Genomic DNA, 23,480 nt, shown 5'->3' on the forward strand with positions numbered 1-23,480 from the left:
CGTTCTGTCATCGATCAAAACAGAGTAAAAGAACATTTATGAGCTGACGGAGGAAAATCACCTCAACTCGCCAAGCACCCAGAATAAAACGAGCCATTTGGTTACAAGGAAACGCTGAAGCAGCTTTAAGACGGAGCAGAGTCATGAATACATCTCCTCACAGAGTGACCACAGAAGGACGTCGGGCGTCTGCGTGTTCCTGGGATCTCCTTTATTGGCTGCAAACGTTCAAAGACATTGTGTGGTTTGGAAGTGGAAGTGCTGCTTCAGTGAGGGGAGGTGACTGCATGCCGCCTCCTCAGGAATCCCTGAAGTGTCTCTGTTTGAGGGTCTGAGTTCTCCTCTGTTTCTGTGGAAGGAGCTGGAGAAGATTCTGGCCGACACTCCTCCGGTGTGGAGAGGATCCTCCAAACTGTTCCGTAACCTTAGAGAACGAGGTCAGAATACAGACGTACGCACACAAACACAAACCTGCTCCTGCACACTAAAGATGACTCTGTGTGAATGTGTATGAATGTCCCGGTGATGGTCAGAGGGGCCGTAGGCGCCAACCGGCGGCCTCTGTCAGTCTGCCCCGGGCAGCTGAGGCTACATGGGCAGCTACCATCACCAAGTATGAATGAATGATGGACACAGACTAGCTGCAGTTCTATGTTCAAAAGGTCTCTGATTGGATCAAAGATGGGATTAGAATTGAAGAGTGTACATGGGCCCAGAAAAACTTGATCAGATTCTAACAAACGTTTCCATACGGCACACTTTCAGTCAGAATAAATCATTGGGACACCTGCAGAACTCTGTAAAATACCAGAAACGTCTGTAGAAGAAGAAACATTGAGTTCTGTTGTTAACAAGCTGCAGCATAGAGAGATGATTTTATTATTCTTCTGATTATTATGAAGGGCCTGTTGGCTCATAATCTTCTAAATATGTGCAGCCAGTGCTTTTTTCTTGGCCGAACGAACCCGGAAGAAGAGTTAGGATTAGGCTAACACGTGCTAACAGCAACATTTAGCTTGGATGAACTTAAAATCCATGTGGCCAATGCGGATCTTGGCTGCAGCCTTTTTCTTGTCTGGTCACGACTGGAAACGCGAATCCGCCTCCGTCAGCTCACACACCGTCCCAGAGCAGCTCCTCTGCTCGGAGACCCGGTTCTCCTGAGTCCAGCAGCTCGCTCACACAGAGCGGCCGCACGGACGGCGGTCCCAAGCCTCCTCTGGAGCGCACGCCGTAACAAAGCGCCCCCCCCTTCCTGCAAACATGAAGCTACGAGTCCGGCTGCTCTGCTCAGAGACACGCTTCACACGGGTGCAGCGGGCGACGGGCCCAAACGGTCCCATTGGCGCTCCTAAGCCTCCTCTGGAGCGCCACAGTGTGTATGCATGACGTAAAGCAGAGCAGCAGTGAGCCACCATCAGAATAAACTGTTTCTATGCATCACGATCAGATCAATAATCGGCACAACCCACCGATCTCCATCTGAAGGAACTTTTGAGTCTGATCAGGTCAGAGTATTCTGAACGGCGTGTTTACATGACGCATGTTTATTCTGATCCGTGTAAACGCGGCTGTTAGCGCTTTGAGCCTCTGGAAAAGTGCAGATAAATCCATAATTATTCCTAATTTTTGTTTGTGAGGGTTAAAACTGGTCCTCAAACCATTTTTCTGTTCATTTTGTTACATTAAAGAAATGATTCTTTTTATTCCAAACCTGTTAATGTTTGGATCCATATCCTACATTTGAATGCATAGTAACAGCAGCTGGAGACACGCTTTCCCTCCCCCTTTGCATTCTGTCGTTGGTGGACCAGAACTTGTGCTCAGACTGTAGGAGGAAACCCGGGCCTCTGCAGAACCAAAGCACAGGTGGGTTCCCAACCAGCTCCTCCAGACAGAGCGGCCGGCATCAGCCAGGCAGGAAGCTGCCGCTGGCTGGGACGGCTGTCATGTTGGTCCTCACTCTCAGAACAAGAGAGGGCGGAGCTGCAGTGACGGTGTCTGTAACCCCCCCAACACACCACACTGCTGAGTCTGGGGGCCTGAAGGGGCGTGGCAGATCAGATCACCAGTACTTCTGTCAGTGTGAAATGAGAGGCTGAACATCTGAAGGAAGAGCATCTTGGGTTTGACGTTTCCTGAACTCTCTGTCTCCCCTAAAGGCATCATCTCGTACACGGAGTACCTGTTCCTGCTGTGCATCCTAACCAGTGAGTGTCTGCACGCCCTTCCTCCAGAAAACATCACTTCCTGTTTGACGGATGGAGAGGGACTCTGCTTTAGGCCTCACACTTCCTTCCTCTGAATTTAAAACGCAGCACAAAAGACTAAAACCAAAAGTTTGATCTGGAAGTTAAAGAGCAGAGCGGACGTTTGAAAATGGAAACAAAACTGTAACTGTAACTGTTTTTCAGTCTGTGTGCTCAAAAATGTTTTTTTTGTTTGTCTGGTCTCCTCTTTGAGTCAACTTTTATTGGAATTTGCAATATTAAACAACATTTTGGGGATCTGAATAGAACAAATAAAGGTTTGTCTCCATCGACATTAAAAATGTGATTTTAGGTGAAGAACTGCTGCTGTGTGACGGCGAACATAAAATAACAGCTGAAGCTCTAAGAGCCGGAACCATGCGGCCCTTTATCAGTCTGGCTCCTTCATTTAAACCTTTAGACAGCGATGATGCAACAGGCATCAGCCACGGAACAGAACCTGAACAGAACCTGAACAGAACCTGCTGGTAACAAGGTCACATGGACTGTGAGGATTTTAGATCTTTCACATCCAAAAATGACAAGAATGAAAAATGAAAACTTTTCATAAGAGCAACAGTTGTTTTTCTGTTGTGAATAGGAAGCTGCTGTGATGTAAAGGTGTTTCCTACAGACTGAATCAGAGGATTGATGGGAGCAGCATTTATCAGTGAAACAGGAAAACATAATCTGCCTTTTCCATCTATCCCTCTTTTCTGTTGATGCTATTCTGGATCAGCTGCCGCTCACACCGTGTGTTTATCTGTTCTCCAGAGCCTCATGCTGGCTTTAAGATTGCTTTCAATATGTTTGATGCCGACGGCAACCAGATGGTGGACAAGAGGGAGTTCTTGGTGGTGAGTTGCTGATTGTTTGTGTTAAAACGCTCTGCTGATGCATTTGGTGACAAATGTCCAAAAAAGTCAAAGACTTTGATGGATTCTAGTTAGACTCAGGTTTTCCCATCCGGAGATCCAAAGTCTTCTAGCCTGTCTGACCGGGGATCAGCTTTGTGGACCGTTAGGTTGTAGATGGAACACTGTGAAGCACATGTATGTGCCGCGTGTGCCGTGCACGTTAATTATTATACATCAGTGTCAGACTGTAAAGAATGCTGAGCCTCGCCCATAACTGACCTCTATGTGTGTTTGATGATGATGATGATGATGATGATGGCAGACGGTGGATGAGGGCTTCACGGCCCCAGTAACACATACACACACACACCTAAACACACACACACACACATACACCTACACACACATACACCTACACACACACACACCTACACACACACCTAAACACACACACACACCTACACACACACCTTCACACACACATACACCTACACACACACACACACACACACACACATTCTCACACACACACACATTCTCACATACACACACACACACTGATGTAAACCAGGAGCATTGTGGGGTTCTGTGCTTCAACACTTCCACTCATGGGCAGGAACCGATCTTCTGATCAGTGGTTGACCGCTGCCCCACAGCTACCCCACATATCAAAAACCCACACTTTCAGACGGCCGCCGCTTTAGGTGTTGAACCGTCAGGAACAGCTGATTCTCAGCCCCCCTCAGTAATGATCATTGCATCCCTTTAGGGCCTGGGGGGCTCTACTTTCCCTGCAGGCTTGGAGGGACGGATTTCCACTAAACACAGAGCTGCAGGGAAAGTGGGATCTGTGCTGGTGGGTGGACGGACATGTCAGCCGGAGGGAGGGGTCTGAAGTCCTGGGGGAGCGGCAGATGTTGGTCAGACAAAGAATTCCCACAATCAATCTCCATTTGGTGGCAGAGCCGTGTGCAGCGCCGCTCTGTGGCGTGGAATCAGCACCTGATCACGCTGTGCTGCCTCTAAGGCTTCATCAAAGGGTTTCTGCCGCAGCGGCTGCAGGTGAAGCTCCGCCCACACCAATAGTGTGGGCAGGTGTGGATGTCTGTGAGCATGGCTCAGCCCCCATCCTCTGTGTGTGCAGCTGCAGGAGATCTTCAGGAAGAAGAACGAGAAGAGAGGAAGACGAGGAGATGCGGAGAAGTCAGCCCAGTTGGTAAGAAACATGGCAGCCCCCCCCCCCGTCACATTTGAGCATAATTCTGATCACAAATAGAGAATAGGATGATTGACAGCAGGTTCCTGTCTGCAGCTGCTGCCTCCATGAGAACGTAAAGGTGGGGGGGTGGGGGGGGGTTCTCTCCTCTGCTGGTCACATGTGGGCTGTCAGTCAAATCCTTGGATCCAGAACCAACAAAATAAAAACGCCGATGTTCTCCAGTTTTTCGGTGGAAAATCCCCCAAAATAAGATCTTTTGAGGACTAATCTTTATTTTGATAACTGAAAACGAACGAATATCCGCCATATTTTTTGTTCACGCCAGGCAAAAACTCAAAGTCCCGTGATCCCGAGAAGCCTCCTAGAAACTGAAATGTAGCCATCCCATAATTTCAAGCCTGTTTCTGTAGAAGTACGTCACGTTTTGGGATGGGACTGGGTGCCAGGGCGGTGGAATTCAACCTGTCACTGTCCCAGCGGGTCGTCACTGTATGTGAGCAGACGTGCTCACGTACGTCAACACATGCATGTTCAAACACTTCAGACCCGTACATGTGACCTCCAGGTGATCCGTCTGATGCTGAACGACGGCGTCCGTGTCTTTGGAACACGGCTGAAGTCAGGGACAGACACGAGTTAGGCCGTAGTCCCAGCCGTCCTCACGGTGGACACGGCTGTCTGCAGGTGAAAAACCGTCACATGTGTAAGGAGACACGGGTGACCGTCAGGCGGAAGACGCTCAGTCAACCCGTGGAGGGAAAATGTTCCTCAAATGGTCTACGTTCATGCTGCAGGACAACAAGGGGGGAGCAGGTGAGACGTGTCGTCCAAACCTGCAGACGGTACAAAGAGCCGTTAGAGCTGTTCACGTGACACGTGCACGCTCCTCACTGCAGCCTGACTGTTAGGAATGAGGAAATCAGCCAATCAGAGTGTAGTTTGTGTGGACGTCCTACAGACACCTTCGGATCACGTGCACGCCCCGTGCGTGCAGCATGTGTGCGGTCAGGAAGGAGCCAGAACTCACACCTCACCAAAGACTACAGCGTGGCGTGACGACAGCATCACCTGGACGTCATACGTGTCTTTAACTTCCATCATCCTTATGAATACTTCATGATACACTTACCACACACACAACAATGGGACGGTCCATTTTCATGGCGTCCTTTGAGGTGGTCCAACGAGCCTCAGGGGAACTGCAGACACACCTCCATCCACAGACCTGCAAGACTCAAAAACCCACAGAAACTGTCTGGGTCAACCCCCCCATCTGGGTACAGGCGGGGCTTCAACTGTGGAACAATACTAGCAAGTGTCAAACATCCTTTTCTCTGCTGTAAACCCTGTAATGGGTAGAACACGGCTGGTTTGGCCACAACTGAACCAACAGTGGCCTTGGAGAACCGCGTGCTTCAGGTGGACAGGGCGGAGCCAGCAGCAGGCGCCACGGCAGAACTCCGTCCTTGTCACTGAGATTCTAAGAATTGAAATGACAGAGAAAGTTCAGCAGTGCCTTCATGCAAAATGCCCATGGAATCAGATGCATTGGTGTTCTCTGGAACATGTGCTAACATGTCTTCTTCCTTCTCTCTTCTCCTGCTGCATGTTCTGTCCATGTCTCTGTGTGCAGAGTATGCAGCTGTATGGATACCAGGTGGCCCCCATGAACAGCGTATGTATGCATGTCTGCTAAGGGGGAGATTTGCTTTCTTGGGTCTGGTCAGGAGCTCGTCTGTGAGGGGGGTTACATGCACCGACGTGAACTCTTTCAGTCAGGCAATGAGCACAGCTGCCTCCAGGAGGCGCTGTGACTGAGGCGAGCTGCAGACGTCTCTGACTCAGCAGAGGCTAAACTACTGTGCAGCGTGATGCATCCATGTTAAGCTGTTTACAGCTGTGCTTTGATGGAAACAACCATCATCTGGGAGTTTGACACTGAAATGTTTGGTTTTTACCGGACAGAGATCCGGGAGATAAAGAAAGGCCTTCATTGAGGCGGGAAGTCAAATATTCTTTCCCAGGGTTTCTGTGAACACGTCTTATTGCTCACTGTACCCTCATGTTTAGGGTTCGAGTCCCATCATATATGCTGAGTGTCTCCATGACGTTTGGTCTGTTTGAACCATCGGCGCAGCCTCTCCGTCCTCATGCTGCCGGCAGAGTTGGGATGGAATAGGTGTCACTGTGAAGTCCAGACTAAACCGGGTCACGTTCAGATGACTGCCAGAACCTTGGCCCCAGAGAGAGAGGGCGAGGTGGGTGGTCGGGAGCTCCGCCTTTATTCATTTAGGGGACATAGAAAGAGAAGCAGCTGCTTCTTTCCATAAAAAAGCTTTTACACGAGGATTGCAGTTCAACAGGTTTGGCTCCATCGCTTAGAAAAAGCTGCTTTTATTTAGCAAAACTTGTCTTTTAAGCAGTTTTATTTCAATCCTTGTTCTAGTTTGTTGATGCAGTGAAAGGACAGTAAAGCTTGGAGCCAATAGAGGAGCTACAGATGATCTGAAAGGAAAGTTTTCTGTTCTAAGAAGCAGAACCTTTCTATTCACAACTTTGTATGGATTCCTGAAATATTTCACAGAAATCTGTTCTTTTTGGTGTGAGTCCTCTGCTGCTTAACATCCTGACCTGTTAAAAGCTCTCCTGCCTGAATACGGAGCTCAGTTTACTAAGAAATCCCTGTTTGATTAGGATGAAGCTCAGCCAACAGACACGGCAGGAAACACAGAGCGTCCATCAGAGAAAGGCTCTTCTGCTGCTGCGTTCAGACTGAAGGTTCCTCAGAGGAGAAACGTCGTCATCTTCAGCTTCTAGAACTCCGTCTCTGCCAGCCGGCTGCTTTTCAGCATCAGCAATCTGATCCCATGAAGTACTAAATACTGACCATCCAGTACTTTCTGGGTACTATTTTTGGTAGAGGCGACGAGCCGATCCCTGGTCTAACAGCCTTTGCCCCAAAGGATGATGGTTCATACTAGCATGTTAGTGTGTACTACACATTCTGATTGTTCAGAGTCATTAATAACCAGACCAGCAGACTTACAACAAATGCTGGAGGGGAGCAGGACGCCGTCCCACAGCAGGATGGACGTGTAGCGGAGAAGCGGCGTTCCCGGCATTCAGCTCAGGAAACGTTTCAGAAAGTTGTCTGCAGGTATTCACAACCAAGCAGCTGAGGACACATGAAAAACAACTTAGGGTCAACCAAGCAGAGCCTGAAGTATGAAGTCGACACAGAAAGTTACAGTTTTGAAAGCAGAATTTCCTAAATATTTTCTATTATCTATTTTTATTCTAACATGTATGTCACTTTATTTTATTTTATTTTGCTCAAGTAGCTGGAGAGTTTTCGTGGTAACAAGCCTCTAGTGATATTAAAGAGTTCTGAATGTTCAGTATGAAAACTTTCTAAATTTAAAGGACAATATTAAATGTTCTTGTTTTCAGACGGACAGAATGTAACAGTAACGTCACTGAGCTGCTGCTTCTAGACGTGTACAGATGTGACAAATGATGGAACCGCCTCCAAATAGAAACTTTTTCTCTGCTTTGGACTTTCTTTGGTTATGAATTATATTATACTGGAGAGACTCGCCGTCCTGTTAGATTTTGTCTTTTAAAACCTGAAGAATGAACGATGATCCCAAAGAAAGAAAAAGAAGTGGAAGTTGTTTGTTTTTTTGTGGACTATATTCTTTTGTGGTTTTGTTCAGCAGTCGTCATATAGACGGATGTGCTGTCTCCTCATGGAATGAACAAATATTCAGAAATGACTCATTCATTGGTTCACTCATGCCGCCAGCAGGTGCTAAAAAAAGACCGTCAGGAGTTTGTGGCACGGAGCTACTGGGACGTTTTGAGGCGCAGTGCCAGTCAAGTCCTCTTTTCTGACCTTTCAGAGGTAAACACAACTACACAACTACACAACTAGCTGTATCAGATGCTGACATTTGCTGTCATCTGTGTTTGTTTTCTTGTTCCTGAAAAACTTTGGATTTTTGTTTCTCTTCTTGGAGAAATACTTACTAATCATGTGGTTTCCAGCCACCGTCATGTGTCCGCTCTCTTCATTCAGTGTTGTGTGTTCATCACATCACGTGTTGCAGCTGTTGTGTGATGTAATCCTTACTTTACAGGAAAAATATTTGCTTTAACACGTTTATTCTCCAGTTTCCTCCTCCAGTCCAAAAACACGCTTCATAGATAGGAGTGGTTGTATGTCCCTGTGATGGAAAGGAGCCCCTCCTTCACCCTACAGTAGGTGGGATAGGCTCCAGCAACCCTGGGACCCTGATAGGGATTCAGCAGGTTCTGAAAATGAATAGATGGTTGGATGATGGATGGATGGTTGTAGGATGGATGGATGTTCCATGCAGTGTAGCTTGTCACATCAAGGGATTTTCTAAAACATTCACACTATTGCAAAAGGAAAAGCAAACAGAAAACATCCCATCTGTTTTGTCCGTGTCATGTTTCTAGGGTAAAGGTCAGGGGGAGGAGTCAGAAACCTCACAGTAGTCATGAACTGAAGGTAGAGGTTCAGTAAACACCAGACTGCTAGGTGACCCCTGACCCCTAACCCTAACTCTGGCGAATCAACATTTTTGCTGTGAAATAAAAATAATCTAAAAATGGAGAAACTTGCAGTCCTAACCTGAGCAGCAGATGATGAAGGTCTGCATCTGCAGTCATCACTGAGAGCTGAGACGTCAGCGGCTAATGACAGGCCGGCTGCTGTCTGCTGGAGTAATGACAGTGTAGCCGTGCGGCGCTGAGCGCGTTTCCACAGAGCGGCCTTTCATCTGTGACAGAATCCCAGCAGAACCCAAGCTGGAGCTGTCAGAACCCGGTTTGATCCACAAAACCGCTGAAGACATCCTCACAGACCTCTAAGGATCTACACGAGCAGAGGAGCTTAACTGCTTCTTTGCTCGCCATGAAACCACCCAACACCACCCCTCCACCCCAGACCCACCCCCAACCCCCACTGGCCCCAGACCCACCCCCACTCACTGTACAGGAGCACGACGTCAGACGGGGGCTCCTAGCAGTGAACCCCAAGAAGGCTGCTGGCCCCGACGGAGTACCTGGCAAAGTGCTCAGGGCGTGCGCCCACCAGCTCGCCCCCACCTTCACCAACATCTTCAACCTCTCCCTGGCCCAGGCAGTAATCCCATCCTGCCTGAACTCAGCAACCATGACCCCTGTGCCAAAACCGTCCCCTACCACCAGCCTCAGTGAGTATCGCCCAGTGGCCCTATGAAGAGCTTTGAAAGGCTGATGCTCCCACACATCAGAGACCACCTCCCCACTGACTTGGACACCCACCAGTTCGCATATCACAAGAACAATTCCACAGAGGACGCCGTAGCCGTGGCTCTCCACTCCGCACTGAACCACCTGGAGCAGCAGCAGAGCTACGTCCGGATGCTCTTTGTGGATTACAGTTCTGCTTTTAACACAATAATCCCGGACAGACTCTGCAATAAACTGCTCACTCTTGCCCCCCCCCCCCATGCAATTGGATTATCAACTTCCTCACAAACCGAACACAGACTGTGAGACTTGGCCCCCACCGCTCCTCCACCTGCACACTGAACATTGGCGCCCCACAGGGCTGTGTGCTAAGCCCCCTGCTGTACTGCCTCTACACTTACGACTGCAGCCCGGCCAACAACAACTGCATCCTCAAGTTTGCTGACGACACCACGGTGGTTGGACTCATTCCCAGGGGGGAGGAGTCTGCCTACAGAGAGGAAGTCCTGAAGCTGACAACCTGGTCCTCGGAGAACAACCTCACCCTGAACACCAACAAAACCAGGGAGATCACAGTCGACTTCAGGAAACATGGCGCGGACCCAGCCCCCCTCCTTATTAATGGGGAGCACGTGGAGAGGGTCCACACCTACAGGTTCCTCGGCATCATCATCTCTGCAGACCTTTCCTGGACAGCCAACACCACCGCCACCATCAAGAAGGCTCAGCAGCGTCTGCACTTCCTGAGGAAGAACAACATCAGCACCGACCTGCTGCTGACCTCCTACCATCATCCATCCAGATCTGCTCACGTACTGCATAACTGTTTGGTTCGGCAGCTGCACAGCCGCGGATAAAAAGAGACTGCAGAGAGTCGAGACGGCTCAGAAAATCATTGGGTGCCCTCTCCCCACCCTGACGGACATCTACTCCGCGCGCTGTCTCACTAGGGCTCAGAACATCATCAAGGACAGTTCACACCCCGGCTCAGACCTGTTCAACCTGTTGCCCTCTGGGAGGCGCTACAGAGGCATCAGAAGCAAAACCAACAGACTAAAAAACAGCTTCTTTCCAAAGGCAATAACCATCCTCAATTCCCACATGCACAGATAAAATCCATATTCCTGTTTAGTTCTGTCCACAGCGTCAACTCTACCTCATTACCACCTCTGGCACTTCTGACATGTTTACACACAGTTTTCATACGCAATTTTGCACAATTATTTCGGCACTCTTCATTACAGTTTACAGCTTACATTTGCACACTTGTATATACTGTTTGTTTGCTTTTATTACGATGTTTTTTATTATTTTTTCCCTTCCTTGATGTTCTTGCACTGATGGCGATGCTTAAATCTCATTGTAGTATGCACAATGACAATAAAGCAAATCTAATCTAATCTAATCAAAACCGCTGAAGACGTCGTCACAGACCTCTAAGGATCACATCGATGCCAGAAAAACACTCAGAGGAGGAAGCGGTACTATCAGAGTCCACGAGTCATCAGGCCGAAGGAAGGTGAGGAGGACAGAGGGAGGTAGACGTGTGTTTACTCAGCAGATGAGTCACCATGACGACTCTTTGCTTTTGTCTGGAGGAGGAGGAGCAGAAACTTCAACTATTGGAGGAGGTTCTGATGAGCAGACATCAGGGAAGACAAGACAACAGGGAAAATGGAGGGAAAGGACAGAAGTGAGGAGAAGAAAAAAGGTTTTCACAGCTGGAGGGTGTGATTGACTGACAGCTGACTGAAGGAGCGTTACTCACAGAGAGGAAGAGCGGGCCGCCTTCACCTCAGTAATGACTGTTTTCAGCCTCACCATCAAAGACACAAAAACACACACAGATGGACAAACACGCACACGCCAGCTGTGGCCTGTGCCTCCCAGGCGGGTAACCATCACGTTGTCACGGGAAGGATGCACCGACGTTTCCAGGAACGATGTGTTTGCTATGAGAAGAATGCAGAACCCAAACACGGAGGGAGAACCACTAGAGGAGAAATTCTGCTGCAGCTGAAGGACGAGCTGCGAGACACCAGCTACTCCGTCCAGACAGAAACACCGTCCCACACGGACAGCTGTCCTTAGCTGACACTCATCCCTTCAAGACATTCCCATCCGGCTGCTTTTCTCTGAGGTCACTGAGTTACGTCTAAGCCAGGCCTTGACTGCTGTTTACCGGATGGGCTCATCAGTGATGATGTAAGAGCTTTTCCTCCAGTCAAACACGACTCAACTCAGTGAGAAAGGCTTTTGTTTGTCTCATCCGTCCATCTGAACCCGCTTTCAGGATGACGGCTGCTGGAGCCTATCCCAGCACTGTTGGGTGAAGGAGGGGTAGGGGCAGTGCAGTTTGGAGATCCAGTTCGCCTGCAGCATGAGAAATCTGTTGGAAATCCACACGTGAACATGCAAACTGCACACAGAACGGTTACAGCTGGGATTTGAACCTTGTCACTGTCAGGCAACAGCGCCAACCGCTACACCATTGTGCACCCTGTTCAGTACAAATGTCATAGAAAAAGCGGTTTATGTGTCTATTGCTATAAACCACATTAAGGATTCACAAAAAAGAGTAGAGAGCAGAAAACCCTCACAGGTCAGACGGAAACCATCCTCTGATTTTCTGTTGCATGAAAGACTCACAACCAGAAAAAAACCCAAAACCCACCCTGCTGTTTGTTAAAGCTCACTCTCCATGACTGATGAGCTTCAGTCCCAAACAACAAGAAGGCTGAGGAGGAGCAGACAGAAGCAGGAGGCGTTCCACCTGGAGGCCTGAGGACGTCAGCGCTGTGTCAGCGTGAAGACACCACAACACATCCGACAGTTAGACAGACAAACCAGACCAGGGAAGCAGAAGTCTGGCTGCATCACACACCAATCAGATCCATCCAGCTCCACGTCTGTGACGCCGTTTCCTCCTAGGAAGCAGATGTGCGTCCATAGCGGAGGCAGCTGGAGGTTTAGTGTCCGTTCAGAAAATCCAAACAGGAATCCCTCCTTAGACGTCCTAAAGAGACGTGTGTTTGAGCAATCATATGATATCTCTACATGTTTTGATGTTCTTCTTTCTGATTATGTAATGATGCTTTACTCCAGCAGTGTCAGAATCCACTGAAAGGAGAATTCTGGATTCTGACTCTGCTGCTCTAATCAACACAGAGAAGCAGAAAGATGCATGTTGAGTTTTTTCCTCTTGTTTGGCGTTTTCTTCCTGTTCCACATTGGACTTTAGGATTTTACTCTTGAGGTAGAACCACGAATGGCATCGTGGTGATGATTCCATAAATGCTCCATATTCTTAGAATGACTTGAGATTTCTACCACTTTGGTATCTGTCTTCTTCCCAGCATGGCCAAGACTCCTGATTGGCTGAGTGAGGCATGGCGGACAGTGAAAGAGAGAGGATGTCCTTGGTTTGGTCCTGATGCTGGGATGCAGTCACCTTTTTCTGACTTTCACCTGTTAAGCAGCAGAATTGAAAAGAAAGCTGTCCATGAAAGTCCTCTTTGTCGCTCTATTCAGTTTAAATCAGAAGAAATCAGTGAGCTGACATTAGATGCAGCCTCCAGTCCAAAGACCGAGTCTCAGATGTTTAGGATGTGGCGCTGTGTGAAGACGTAACACACAGAAGCAGAACCTCTTCCAGCGCTGTCTGCAGGGCTCAACAGAAAAAGGTGGAACTGGCTGGAAGCACTGCAGCATGTGTGGCGTGACGGGATGCCACATGTGTGTGACACGCAGCATGGATGGAATGGCCTGATGCCGTGCATTGGTGTCTGTGGAGGAGGAAAGCATGATGCTGCTCGTGGTTGATTGTTTGTGTTTCTGTGTTGCTAGAGGAGGAATCCTCCCAGTCTAGACTGCAAAGACAGATCTGTTCCAAAAACAGTCCTGAAATCACCAAAACAGCTCTTTGTCTGTTGTTGAGGCTGAAGTTGTCTCTTGATCTGAACTCTTTGTGTTCTAGACTGTTCTTCACGCGTCATGAAAGGTTCTGACCATGACTGTAAAAACAATGGACAGCTCAGCCCCTCCCTTCTCATGTTCCCAAACAGGAAGTGCCTTTGCTTCCTGATACAGACGCCGCCATGTGGAATCCAGTCGATGGTGATTGGTCTGAGTCGCTCTTATTGTATCTGTGGCAACTACTGTTGCCGTTGCCATAGATACGATGACTCAGAGCCACTTGGACCAATCCCTGTCCACCGGTTTCAGCATGGCGGCGGGCGTATCAGGAAGCAATGGCGAGGGATTTGACCTGGAGGTACGGCGTTGTCTATGGGGGACGTCACACCTCCATTTGATGCTTCTGCAGTTCTGACCATGCGAGCTGTCAGCGACTGTTTGTTGCTGCTCCGCTGCTGCACATGTGCAGTAGAGCTCTGCTTCTTGCCTGGCACACGGGGGGCCATGCTGGACCCCACCTGCCACGTGGCTGAACGCTCCCCTTTGGTCATCTGCTTCTTTGTTAGCGATCAGATGACAGCATCACCATTGACACCACACTACTGGTGCACTTCTTTGGGAAGAAAGGAAAAGCTGAGCTCACCTTTGAGGACTTCTACAGGTATCTGACGTCTGCAGTCAACCAGTCATGTGTGTTTTGTGTCTCCATCTCACTTTTCCGTCTCTCTGCTTCTCAGGTTCATGGATAACCTCCAGACCGAGGTGCTGGAAATCGAGTTTCTGACCTACTCTAAAGGAATGACCACCATCAGTGAGGAAGACTTTGCCAAGATCCTCCTGCGCTTCACAAACGTGGAGAACATCAGTTCTTACCTGGAAAACGTTCGCCAGTGTATCCCGGATGAGAAGGTAGAAGACAAATGCTCTTCTTTCCTTCTGTTCTTGGGTGCTGCTGCCTTCCGGTGGTTCTGCGTAGCCTTCGGTGCTCCGCCCGGACACGCGTGTGTCTGAGGAGTCTTTGTCTGTGGATCCGTGTGACTGTCCGTGTGACTGTCCGTGTGACTGTCTGTGTAACTGTCCGTGTGACTGTCCGTGTGACTGTCCGTGTGCCGGTCCGTGTGACTGTCCGTGTGACTGTCCGTGTGCCGGTCCGTGTGACTGTCCGTGTGACTGTCCGTGTAACTGTCCGTGTGACTGTCCGTGTGCCGGTCCGTGTGACTGCCCGTGTAACTGTCCGTGTAACTGTCCGTGTGACTGTCCGTGTGACTGTCCGTGTAACTGTCCGTGTGACTGTCCGTGTGCCGGTCCGTGTGACTGTCCGTGTGACTGTCCGTGTAACTGTCCGTGTGACTGTCCGTGTGCCGGTCCGTGTGACTGTCCGTGTGACTGCCCGTGTAACTGTCCGTGTGACTGTCCGTGTGCCGGTCCGTGTGCCGGTCCGTGTGACTGCCCGTGTGACTGTCCGTGTGACTGTCCGTGTAACTGTCCGTGTGACTGTCCGTGTGACTGTCCGTGTAACTGTCCGTGTGACTGTCCGTGTGCCGGTCCGTGTGACTGTCCGTGTGACTGTCCGTGTAACTGTCCGTGTGACTGTCCGTGTGCCGGTCCGTGTGACTGCCCGTGTAACTGCCCGTGTGACTGTCCGTGTGACTGTCCGTGTAACTGCCCGTGTGACTGTCCGTGTGACTGTCCGTGTGACTGCCCGTGTAACTGCCCGTGTGACTGTCCGTGTGACTGTCCGTGTGACTGTCCGTGTAACTGTCCGTGTGACTGTCCGTGTGCCGGTCCGTGTGACTGTCCGTGTGACTGTCCGTGTAACTGTCCGTGTGACTGTCCGTGTGCCGGTCCGTGTGACTGTCCGTGTGACTGTCCGTGTAACTGTCCGTGTGACTGTCCGTGTGCCGGTCCGTGTGACTGCCCGTGTAACTGCCCGTGTGACTGTCCGTGTGACTGCCCGTGTAACTGTCCGTGTAACAGTCCGTGTGACTGTCCGTGTGACTGTCCGTGTGCCGGTCCGTGTGACTGCCCGTGTAACTGCCCGTGTGACTGTCCGTGTGACTGTCCGTGTAACTGCCCGTGTGACTGTCCGTGTGACTGTCCGTGTGACTGCCCGTGTGACTGTCCGTGTGACTGTCCGTGTGACTGTCTGTGTAACTGCCCGTGTGACTGCCCGTGTGACTGCCCGTGTAACTGCCCGTGTGACTGCCCGTGTAACTGCCCGTGTGACTGCCCGTGTGACTGTCCGTGTGACTGCCCGTGTAACTGTCCGTGTAACTGTCCGTGTGACTGTCCGTGTGACTGTCCGTGTGACTGCCCGTGTAACTGCCCGTGTGACTGCCCGTGTGACTGTCCGTGTGACTGCCCCTGTAACTGCCCGTGTGACTGTCCGTGTGACTGTCCGTGTGACTGCCCGTGTAACTGCCCGTGTGACTGCCTGTGTGACTGCCCGTGTGACTGTCCGTGTGACTGCCCGTGTAACTGCCCATGTGACTGTCCGTGTGACTGTCCGTGTGACTGCCCGTGTGACTGCCCGTGTAACTGCCCGTGTGACTGCCCGTGTGACTGTCCGTGTGACTGCCCGTGTAACTGCCCGTGTAACTGTCCGTGTGACTGTCTGTGTAACTGCCCGTGTGACTGCCCGTGTGACTGCCCGTGTAACTGCCCGTGTGACTGCCCGTGTAACTGCCCGTGTGACTGCCCGTGTGACTGTCCGTGTGACTGCCCGTGTAACTGTCCGTGTAACTGTCCGTGTGACTGTCCGTGTGACTGTCCGTGTGACTGCCCGTGTAACTGCCCGTGTGACTGCCCGTGTGACTGTCCGTGTGACTGCCCCTGTAACTGCCCGTGTGACTGTCCGTGTGACTGTCCGTGTGACTGCCCGTGTAACTGCCCGTGTGACTGCCTGTGTGACTGCCCGTGTGACTGTCCGTGTGACTGCCCGTGTAACTGCCCATGTGACTGTCCGTGTGACTGTCCGTGTGACTGCCCGTGTGACTGCCCGTGTAACTGCCCGTGTGACTGCCCGTGTCACTGTCCGTGTGACTGCCCGTGTAACTGCCCGTGTAACTGTCCGTGTGACTGTCCGTGTGACTGTCCGTGTGACTGCCCGTGTGACTGTCCGTGTGACTGCCCGTGTAACTGTCCGTGTAACTGTCCGTGTAACTGCCCGTGTGACTGCCCGTGTGACTGCCCGTGTGACTGCCCGTGTAACTGCCCGTGTGACTGCCCGTGTGACTGCCCGTGTGACTGTCCGTGTGACTGCCCGTGTAACTGTCCGTGTGACTGCCCGTGTAACTGCCCGTGTGACTGCCCGTGTGACTGTCCGTGTGACTGTCCGTGTGACTGTCCGTGTGACTGTCCGTGTAACTGTCAGTGTTCAGGTCTTAATCCAATCACCCCTGTTTTTGTCCCTCCTCTCCCTCCATGCTGTGGAAGAAGCAGGTTTGTTGAAGCTTCTTAAACCCTAGAACCTGCAGTCACTTCAGCTTCTGTTGGCCTTTTAGTTTCAGATCTGCACACATCCGATGTAATTCCTTCATTGGACCAAATCCACATCATTCTTCTCATTCTCAGGTTCTTGAGCACAGTGCTGTGGATGGAGTTAGCAGCTGTTTGATCCATTTTGCTTTATGTCATCTAATGTTGGAAACAGATTGTTGACTTGATTCCCGTCATTAATGATTCTCCTGTCATTAATGTTCAGCTCTTCATTGTCTTGATAGCATGATGTTCTGGGTGGGGGGGTGGGGGTGGGGGGGCAGGAAAGATGCTGCTAGACTTCCTGTCCTTGTTGAAGCCTCAGAGCATCTTTGCCTTTCACAGCCGTTTCTGATGGGAATGTGATGTTTGTCGGAAACGGTTCCCATCATTGGCTGATTCCTGAAGTTCTTCAGATCACGTTTCTCAACATTTCTTGTTTCATTTGGATTCATTTATTCCCATTTAATAACCATGATTTTTGATTTGATTCGATTTTATTGATTTATTTCAAGCATTGTAGTCAAAGCAATAAAGAATTCACACATATTTATCAAACTCATTACAAAAATGATGAAATGCATAGATTAAAATGACAGAAAACAAAACAGAAATGTCACTTAAATCATATATGCTTAATTAAATACAGTGATCATTAACTGAAGTATAAGTATAGTTTGATTTATTGCTTGAAAAGGAGTGGGAAGAAGCAAGCTTATATAACCCCACCCCTACTGAGTTCATTTATGTGATAGTTTTACAGAGTTTTAAATCCGGTTCTGATCAGATAGATTCTCTTCAAGAAACAAAATCCAGTGCCTAGAAATGATTGATGATCTTCAGAAAACATTCATTCATGATTTCAGTAAACAGTAACTGTACCGATATGTAATAATAATTGATTATCATTAGAACACATGATAACATCAAACTAGTAATTATTGCTACACATTGCAGATCAAGTAAATAAAATCAATAGCTTATTGATTGTAATTTAAACATTTCAGTAATCATTATTGCACATTACAATGTAACACTCAGTGGTTGTAATTAAAAGAGCTTTGATTATTTCACCACAATCAAGTTCACACATTTATTTGGAATTATTCCATCCATCCATTTCCTGCTTCCATAAATTCCGGTTCAGTGTCGAGGGTCAGATGGAGTTTCTGATGGATGGAGGCGAGGTCACCGATCAAACCAAAACCTTTAGCTCTTTTAACAAAGATGGCCAGGAAAAATATTAGTGTTTTGAATATATTTATATTCAAATAAAATATATATAAATATATATATATAAATATTCAAATTGACATTGAAACATTTAAGGCTCAGTGGTTCCATTTTATCAACTTGCTTAGTTCTTGTCATGACAGGAACCCAGACACCGTTGGTGGTGGGGGGGGGGGGGGGTTCCCCTGGTGGATAAATGCTAAAACATGTATTTCTACATGACTGTACTGTCACAACGTGGATACTTTCACACGCTGATGGCGGCTCTGCTGCCAAACACTGGCGCCGACCTTTAACCACACGGACCCATGTTGGGTTCAGGGCGGGAACTGAGGTCGACCTCTCTACCTCTGCACCACTGCCCCCCATGGATGGTTTGCCAGTCCTCTGCAGAGCCACCCAGAGACCGGGTCTGTTATGGCCTCATGGCACTTCAGCACAGTAGCTTCTCTTCTCCTTTGCCTTTGGTTGCTCCCTTCATGGGTCACCACAGCCCCCCCTCCTTCAGAACCCGCTGAATCCCTTTCAGGGTGACTGAGTTGCTGGAGCCTATCCCAGCTACTGTTGGGCAAAGGCAGGAGCCCCCCTGAGCAGGTCCCCCGTCTGTCTAAGGGCAAACCCTTTTACCCTGAGGGGCAGTTCAGTCACCGATTACATAGGAATCATGTTTTTGAGGAGAAAGCCACACATGAAGGAAGAGAACATGCTAAGAATCCCGCTGGGATTTGAACCAGGGACTTTGTGCTGTGAGAGTGCTAACCATTACACCACCATGCCGCCCCATTGTGTGACCCGTCCGTTGTATTGTCGCTCTCTAAAAGTGTCAGCAGACCCTCCCTCCTCCCTCTCCATGATCTGGTTTAGCCAAACTCTCCCAGACGTCCACAGGTGTGATGTCAGCAACTCTTCATCCTCTACCACGTCTTTCACGTCGTCCTCACGCCATCCTGAACGTTCTCCTTCCACCTCCCTCCTTGAACCTGTTTCCATCTGTGTCCTTCATCCTCTTCCATCTGTCCTCATCCGTCCTTTGTCTGACCTTCATAACCTCCTTCTGTCCTCTCGGCGTCCCCGTCGTTTCCTTTTCTTCTCACACTCCTGAACGTCTTCATAACACAACGTTCCTTCCTCCTCCAATCATCTGCAGGAACCTCCATAAAGGCCACCAAGCTCTCTTCCTGTTTCAGCTTCCACAACTCCGGTTTCTGTCCTCTTCATCTTCATCTTCCTCAACACCAGAGCCAGATGTAGTCTCATCAAGATGCTCCCCCCTTCCCTCGTTCTTGTCTCTTTATGTTATGTTCTGGAAAATGTCTCCACTGCATCTGTTTCAGTGAAGTCCACCTCCATCCGTTCTGACTCCTCCCTCCTTTCCTCGTCCCCGGCTGGGGTCTCTCTGGTCCATCTCCTCCTCCTCCGTTCAGAATCTCAGCTTCAGACTCATCCTTCCTTTTGCTCCAAACGAGTCTCTAAACTCTTTCTTCACTCCTCCCTTCCTCTTTCCATCGCTCCATCATCCAGCATGTTGAGCTGCTTCCAGTCCAGAGGCCTCGCCGTCTTCTGGTCTCAAAGGTTGGATTCAGACGGACACATTTAGTTCTCTTAAAGTGGACCAGAGTTTGTTTCCCCTGATAATCCAGAACAAGTTTTAGTCTGAATCCACCCAAACGGACCCTGATCCAGGACCGGGACCCGCTCTCTGACCCGTCTTTGGAGGTGGTCTCGATTCGTTTCCAGTCGGACTTAGCTTCGGTTCCCTTCGAGTTTCCTCAGTCTGAATACAATCCGACCTCGGAGCAGAACAACTGGACCTAAACGGCCACCGTAGCTGGGCATTATGGGATGTAAACAGAGCAGAGAGGAAGCAACCACAACCATGAGACAGCAACTGACTGAAATGTGGTCGGATGGATGGAGGCTCATTAAAACAACTTTAATGTGATCCACATCACTTCTCACTGTTTTCCCAACACGTCAGAAACTCGTATCAGCGAACCTTCAGAGCCGCCGTCCCCTCGGTAACCGCTGTGCGGCACGCCTCCACCGGACCAAAGTAACAAGTGTTGAACCAGACGTTGACACAGACGTTCAGAATTGGTCAGAGAAATCTCAAGTTTGAATGAAATAAAAGCGCAGGACTTCCATACCCCCCCCCCCCCCCCCCCCCATCGTGACAGCAGCTGGAGGCAGAAGTTATGGAAGTCCTGTCCTTTTATTTTATTAAACCAGAAACTAGAAAGTCGGAAACTCGAAACACTCGAAAAGGGGAACAGCAAAACTCTGGAGCAGCACAGGAGGAAGGGAAAGACAGGACCTGCATAGACAGACGAGACACAGGTGGAAACAACCAGAGCAGATGGGGACCAAAGTAAAACTCCAAACCACGATACAAAACAGGAAACCTTTCAAAATAAAACAGGAAACTGAACTCAAAACATGACAGAACAAAAAGAGAACCAAAACACAAAAGAAAAGGAACGAAACAGTTGCTTTGCCCCGCCCTCATAGTTCCTGACCAATGAGTGAAGAGATCTTCAGTCACCGTGTTTTGTTCAAAAGCTTTTGTGTGAAACAGGAAGTGCTGCTTGACGGCTGTCTGAATACAGACTAAATCCAAGTTTTAGGACTCGATCTGGACCGAATTAAGCGGACTGAGTCCAGAACAAATGGTTCTCCCAGTCTGAATAAACCCTTAAACACACAGGTGATCTTCTTGTCATCATAATGGCCAACCTGCCAGTTTCCTGTCAGAGTTCCTTCAGTCAGGGTTCATCTTCTGGGGCCTGTTTCAGAAAGGAGGTTAAGTGTAAACTCTGAGTGCGTTAACCCTGAAATCAGGGAAACCCTGGGTTTTCCGTTTCAGAATGGGAGGTTTGTTAAACCTGAGAAAGCAGAGTAAGTCAAACCCGTTTCTGAAAGAGAGGTAACTTCTACTCGGAGTCAGTGTCCATGGTTACTTATGCTGTGAACCTAACCTGGTCGGGAGCAGGTTTTATCCTCTAAACTCAAGGTTTCTGCCGGTCCCCTCCCCTTTTTAAAGACGAAGCGGTATTTTTCGCTTTAACCTTCATTGCCCAAATGTCCGTCACACAGAGACGGTCTAAGTGACAAGAATGGCTTGTTCTTTTGGAGGACCCAATAGACGAGGAGGCTGCATTAATTCGTAGAGAATTACATTTACCTCATGCGAGGATTTTGAGACCTAGACTTGATTTTTTTGTCATTTCCCCATACGTTTTTGTTTGAGCGTTACCGTTTTTCGTTGCAGTCAATTACATATACAGAATGAAAACAACATTAGATATGTATTGCTATGTAGATGTTTCATATGTCAAATATTGTCAACAAAGCCTACATCCATGACATGCTCACATTTGACCTGATTGAATTATGTTTTTATACTTCATTTTTAGCTGCTGCCATGTTCTTTTAATTCCTGCAGGATTGCATCTACATGAAAATGAAATCAGGGACATTGGATTAGATTAATGTAACAATTACTTTTTGGAAACACAATTTGCTAGCACTGCTTACTTTCTTAATCCCATATAAACCTTTACCACTTGATCAATACAAGGGTAGACAAAAGTTCACTTTTAAAAACACAATTGCATGGATTAATATTAAACTGACCAACGTTTGCAAGAGGGGAAGGTTAACAGAAAAGTCCTCTAAACATTACCGACGTTAAATGCATTTTCCCCCCAGATTGGTTCTGTACACTATGCAGCATTTCATGCAATTACACCAGGAATAACACTTCAAAAGTACACCTAAATATCCCCATTTTTTATTTCACACCTTACGCTATTTAAAAAGTTATTGCAGCCAATATTTTATACCAATGATTTAAATGCAAACTTAGGCATTAACTTGAGCAGCTATGTTTTCCACGCTAACTGTCTCTGTTTTGCAGATGCAGCGGTGTTGCTTTTCTTCTGGAATATGTGCTCATATTGACTGTAACTCTGCAGCAGCACGTCAAGTTCAGCTGGAGAAAAATACGCAGACCTCTTTTTTTCCACGGTTACCATGGTGACTCGTAATATCTGCGCTCCATTAAAAATGGCTTCTTATAGTCGCGGTGCGCACGCTAAACTCCGAATCAGTCCACTCAGAGTTGATTGATCTAACTCGGATCAGCTTCTCTGAAACAGAAAACTCAGAGTTGTTAAGCTCTCGATTGACCAACTCAGAGTTCAAGTTTAACCTCAGAGTTGGTTGAACCTCCTTTCTGAAACAGGCCCCTGAAGTCCTACATTTCCGTCTCCCAATGACCACAAGCACACTGCCATCAACAGCTGGGGGGTATTCCAGAAAGCAGGTTATGCTAGCTCCCACGGTAAGTTTGAGACTAAGGAAGTTGATAACCTCAGCTTTCAGTTCCAGAAATGGAGGTATGTTTCAGGGTAGGTCAAGTTGCCATGGCAACTCATGCTCTGAACATAACCTGGTCTGGAGCAGGTTTAGTTGAAGGTTAGTTTGTTTTCAGAGAGGTGAAGCAGCATGGCGTGTCCATTTGAAGATGATTTAGTGGATGAAGAAGCTCAGATAATACTTTTTCCACCGTGAGAGGGTGATAAGACCACATATGGATGTTGGAAAGAGAAACTTTATACTTTGATCTAACTTAATTATTTGCTTCATTCATTTTCTATTCCGCTTTTCCCTTACGGGGTGACAGGGCTGCTGGAGCCTATCCTGGCCACTTGTGGGCGAAGGCAGGGGACACCCTGGACACCAGTCTGTCGCAGGGTAGAATGCTCGCACTCGCACCTATGGACAATTTAGAGTGACCAATTAACCTATGAAGCATGTTTTTGTGCAAACTCCACACAGAAAGGGCCCCATTGATGTTCTGATTCATGTCCCCCAGCTGGGACTTGAACCGGGGGCCTTCTTGCTGTGAGGCAAGAGCGCTAACCACTGCGCCACCGTGCAGGCCATATTTGCTTCAGTTAAGATAAATAATTTTTTTAGTTAAGTCAGCTTAAAAGTAACACATAGTTTTCAGACAGTTATTTCACTTTCAGTCAAATTAATTCAATTAATTCCTGGCACCACAAGGAATTGTGGGATACCATTCCCTTTGCCTGTCTGGACGGATTTGGGTTTAAGTGTGAGTTTTTGTCTAAATGTGCTTAGTTGTTTAGCTGTTTTACTGTGTTTTGCCGAGTTGTTTTACTCTGTTATGTTTAATTCTTTCTGCACCATGAGTGAAAGGGAGGAAGAGGAGGATGAGGATATTTAGCACCACTAGTGTTTTGTGAT

The 23,480-nt window shown here is 48.5% G+C and overlaps 1 protein-coding gene and 1 long non-coding RNA gene across 14 annotated transcripts in view; one reads left to right on the forward strand and one right to left on the reverse strand.

Annotated features, from left to right (window-relative positions):
* The window catches only part of micu3a (mitochondrial calcium uptake 3a), a 46,608-nt gene that overhangs the window by 14,202 nt on the left and 8,926 nt on the right, over positions 1-23,480 (forward strand). For 3 of the 13 annotated variants that reach the window (XM_078945832.1, XM_023951856.2, XM_078945614.1), the window contains exons 4-11: positions 359-437; positions 2,163-2,210; positions 3,024-3,106; positions 4,251-4,322; positions 5,959-6,000; positions 8,134-8,229; positions 14,066-14,160; positions 14,237-14,408. In XM_078945832.1, the coding sequence (XP_078801958.1) occupies positions 359-437; positions 2,163-2,210; positions 3,024-3,106; positions 4,251-4,322; positions 5,959-6,000; positions 8,134-8,229; positions 14,066-14,160; positions 14,237-14,408 (687 nt within the window). Of the gene's footprint in view, positions 1-358; positions 438-2,162; positions 2,211-3,023; positions 3,107-4,250; positions 4,323-5,958; positions 6,001-8,130; positions 8,230-12,825; positions 12,841-14,065; positions 14,161-14,236; positions 14,409-23,480 lie in introns of all 13 variants that reach the window. The other 10 variants (XM_078945789.1, XM_023951776.2, XM_078945503.1 and 7 more) reach the window with 9 other exon arrangements.
* On the reverse strand, positions 97-8,135 carry LOC110014636 (uncharacterized). The gene is made up of 2 exons (XR_002289623.2): positions 5,455-8,135; positions 97-5,158 (listed from the first exon to the last, which is right to left on the reverse strand). It is a non-coding gene; the product is annotated as an uncharacterized LOC110014636 (long non-coding RNA).

This window comes from Oryzias latipes, chromosome 1, assembly GCF_053564925.1.
Source record: "Oryzias latipes strain Hd-rR chromosome 1, Olatipes_Hd-rR_3.1".
In the NCBI taxonomy this organism is placed as follows: Eukaryota; Metazoa; Chordata; class Actinopteri; order Beloniformes; family Adrianichthyidae; genus Oryzias; species Oryzias latipes.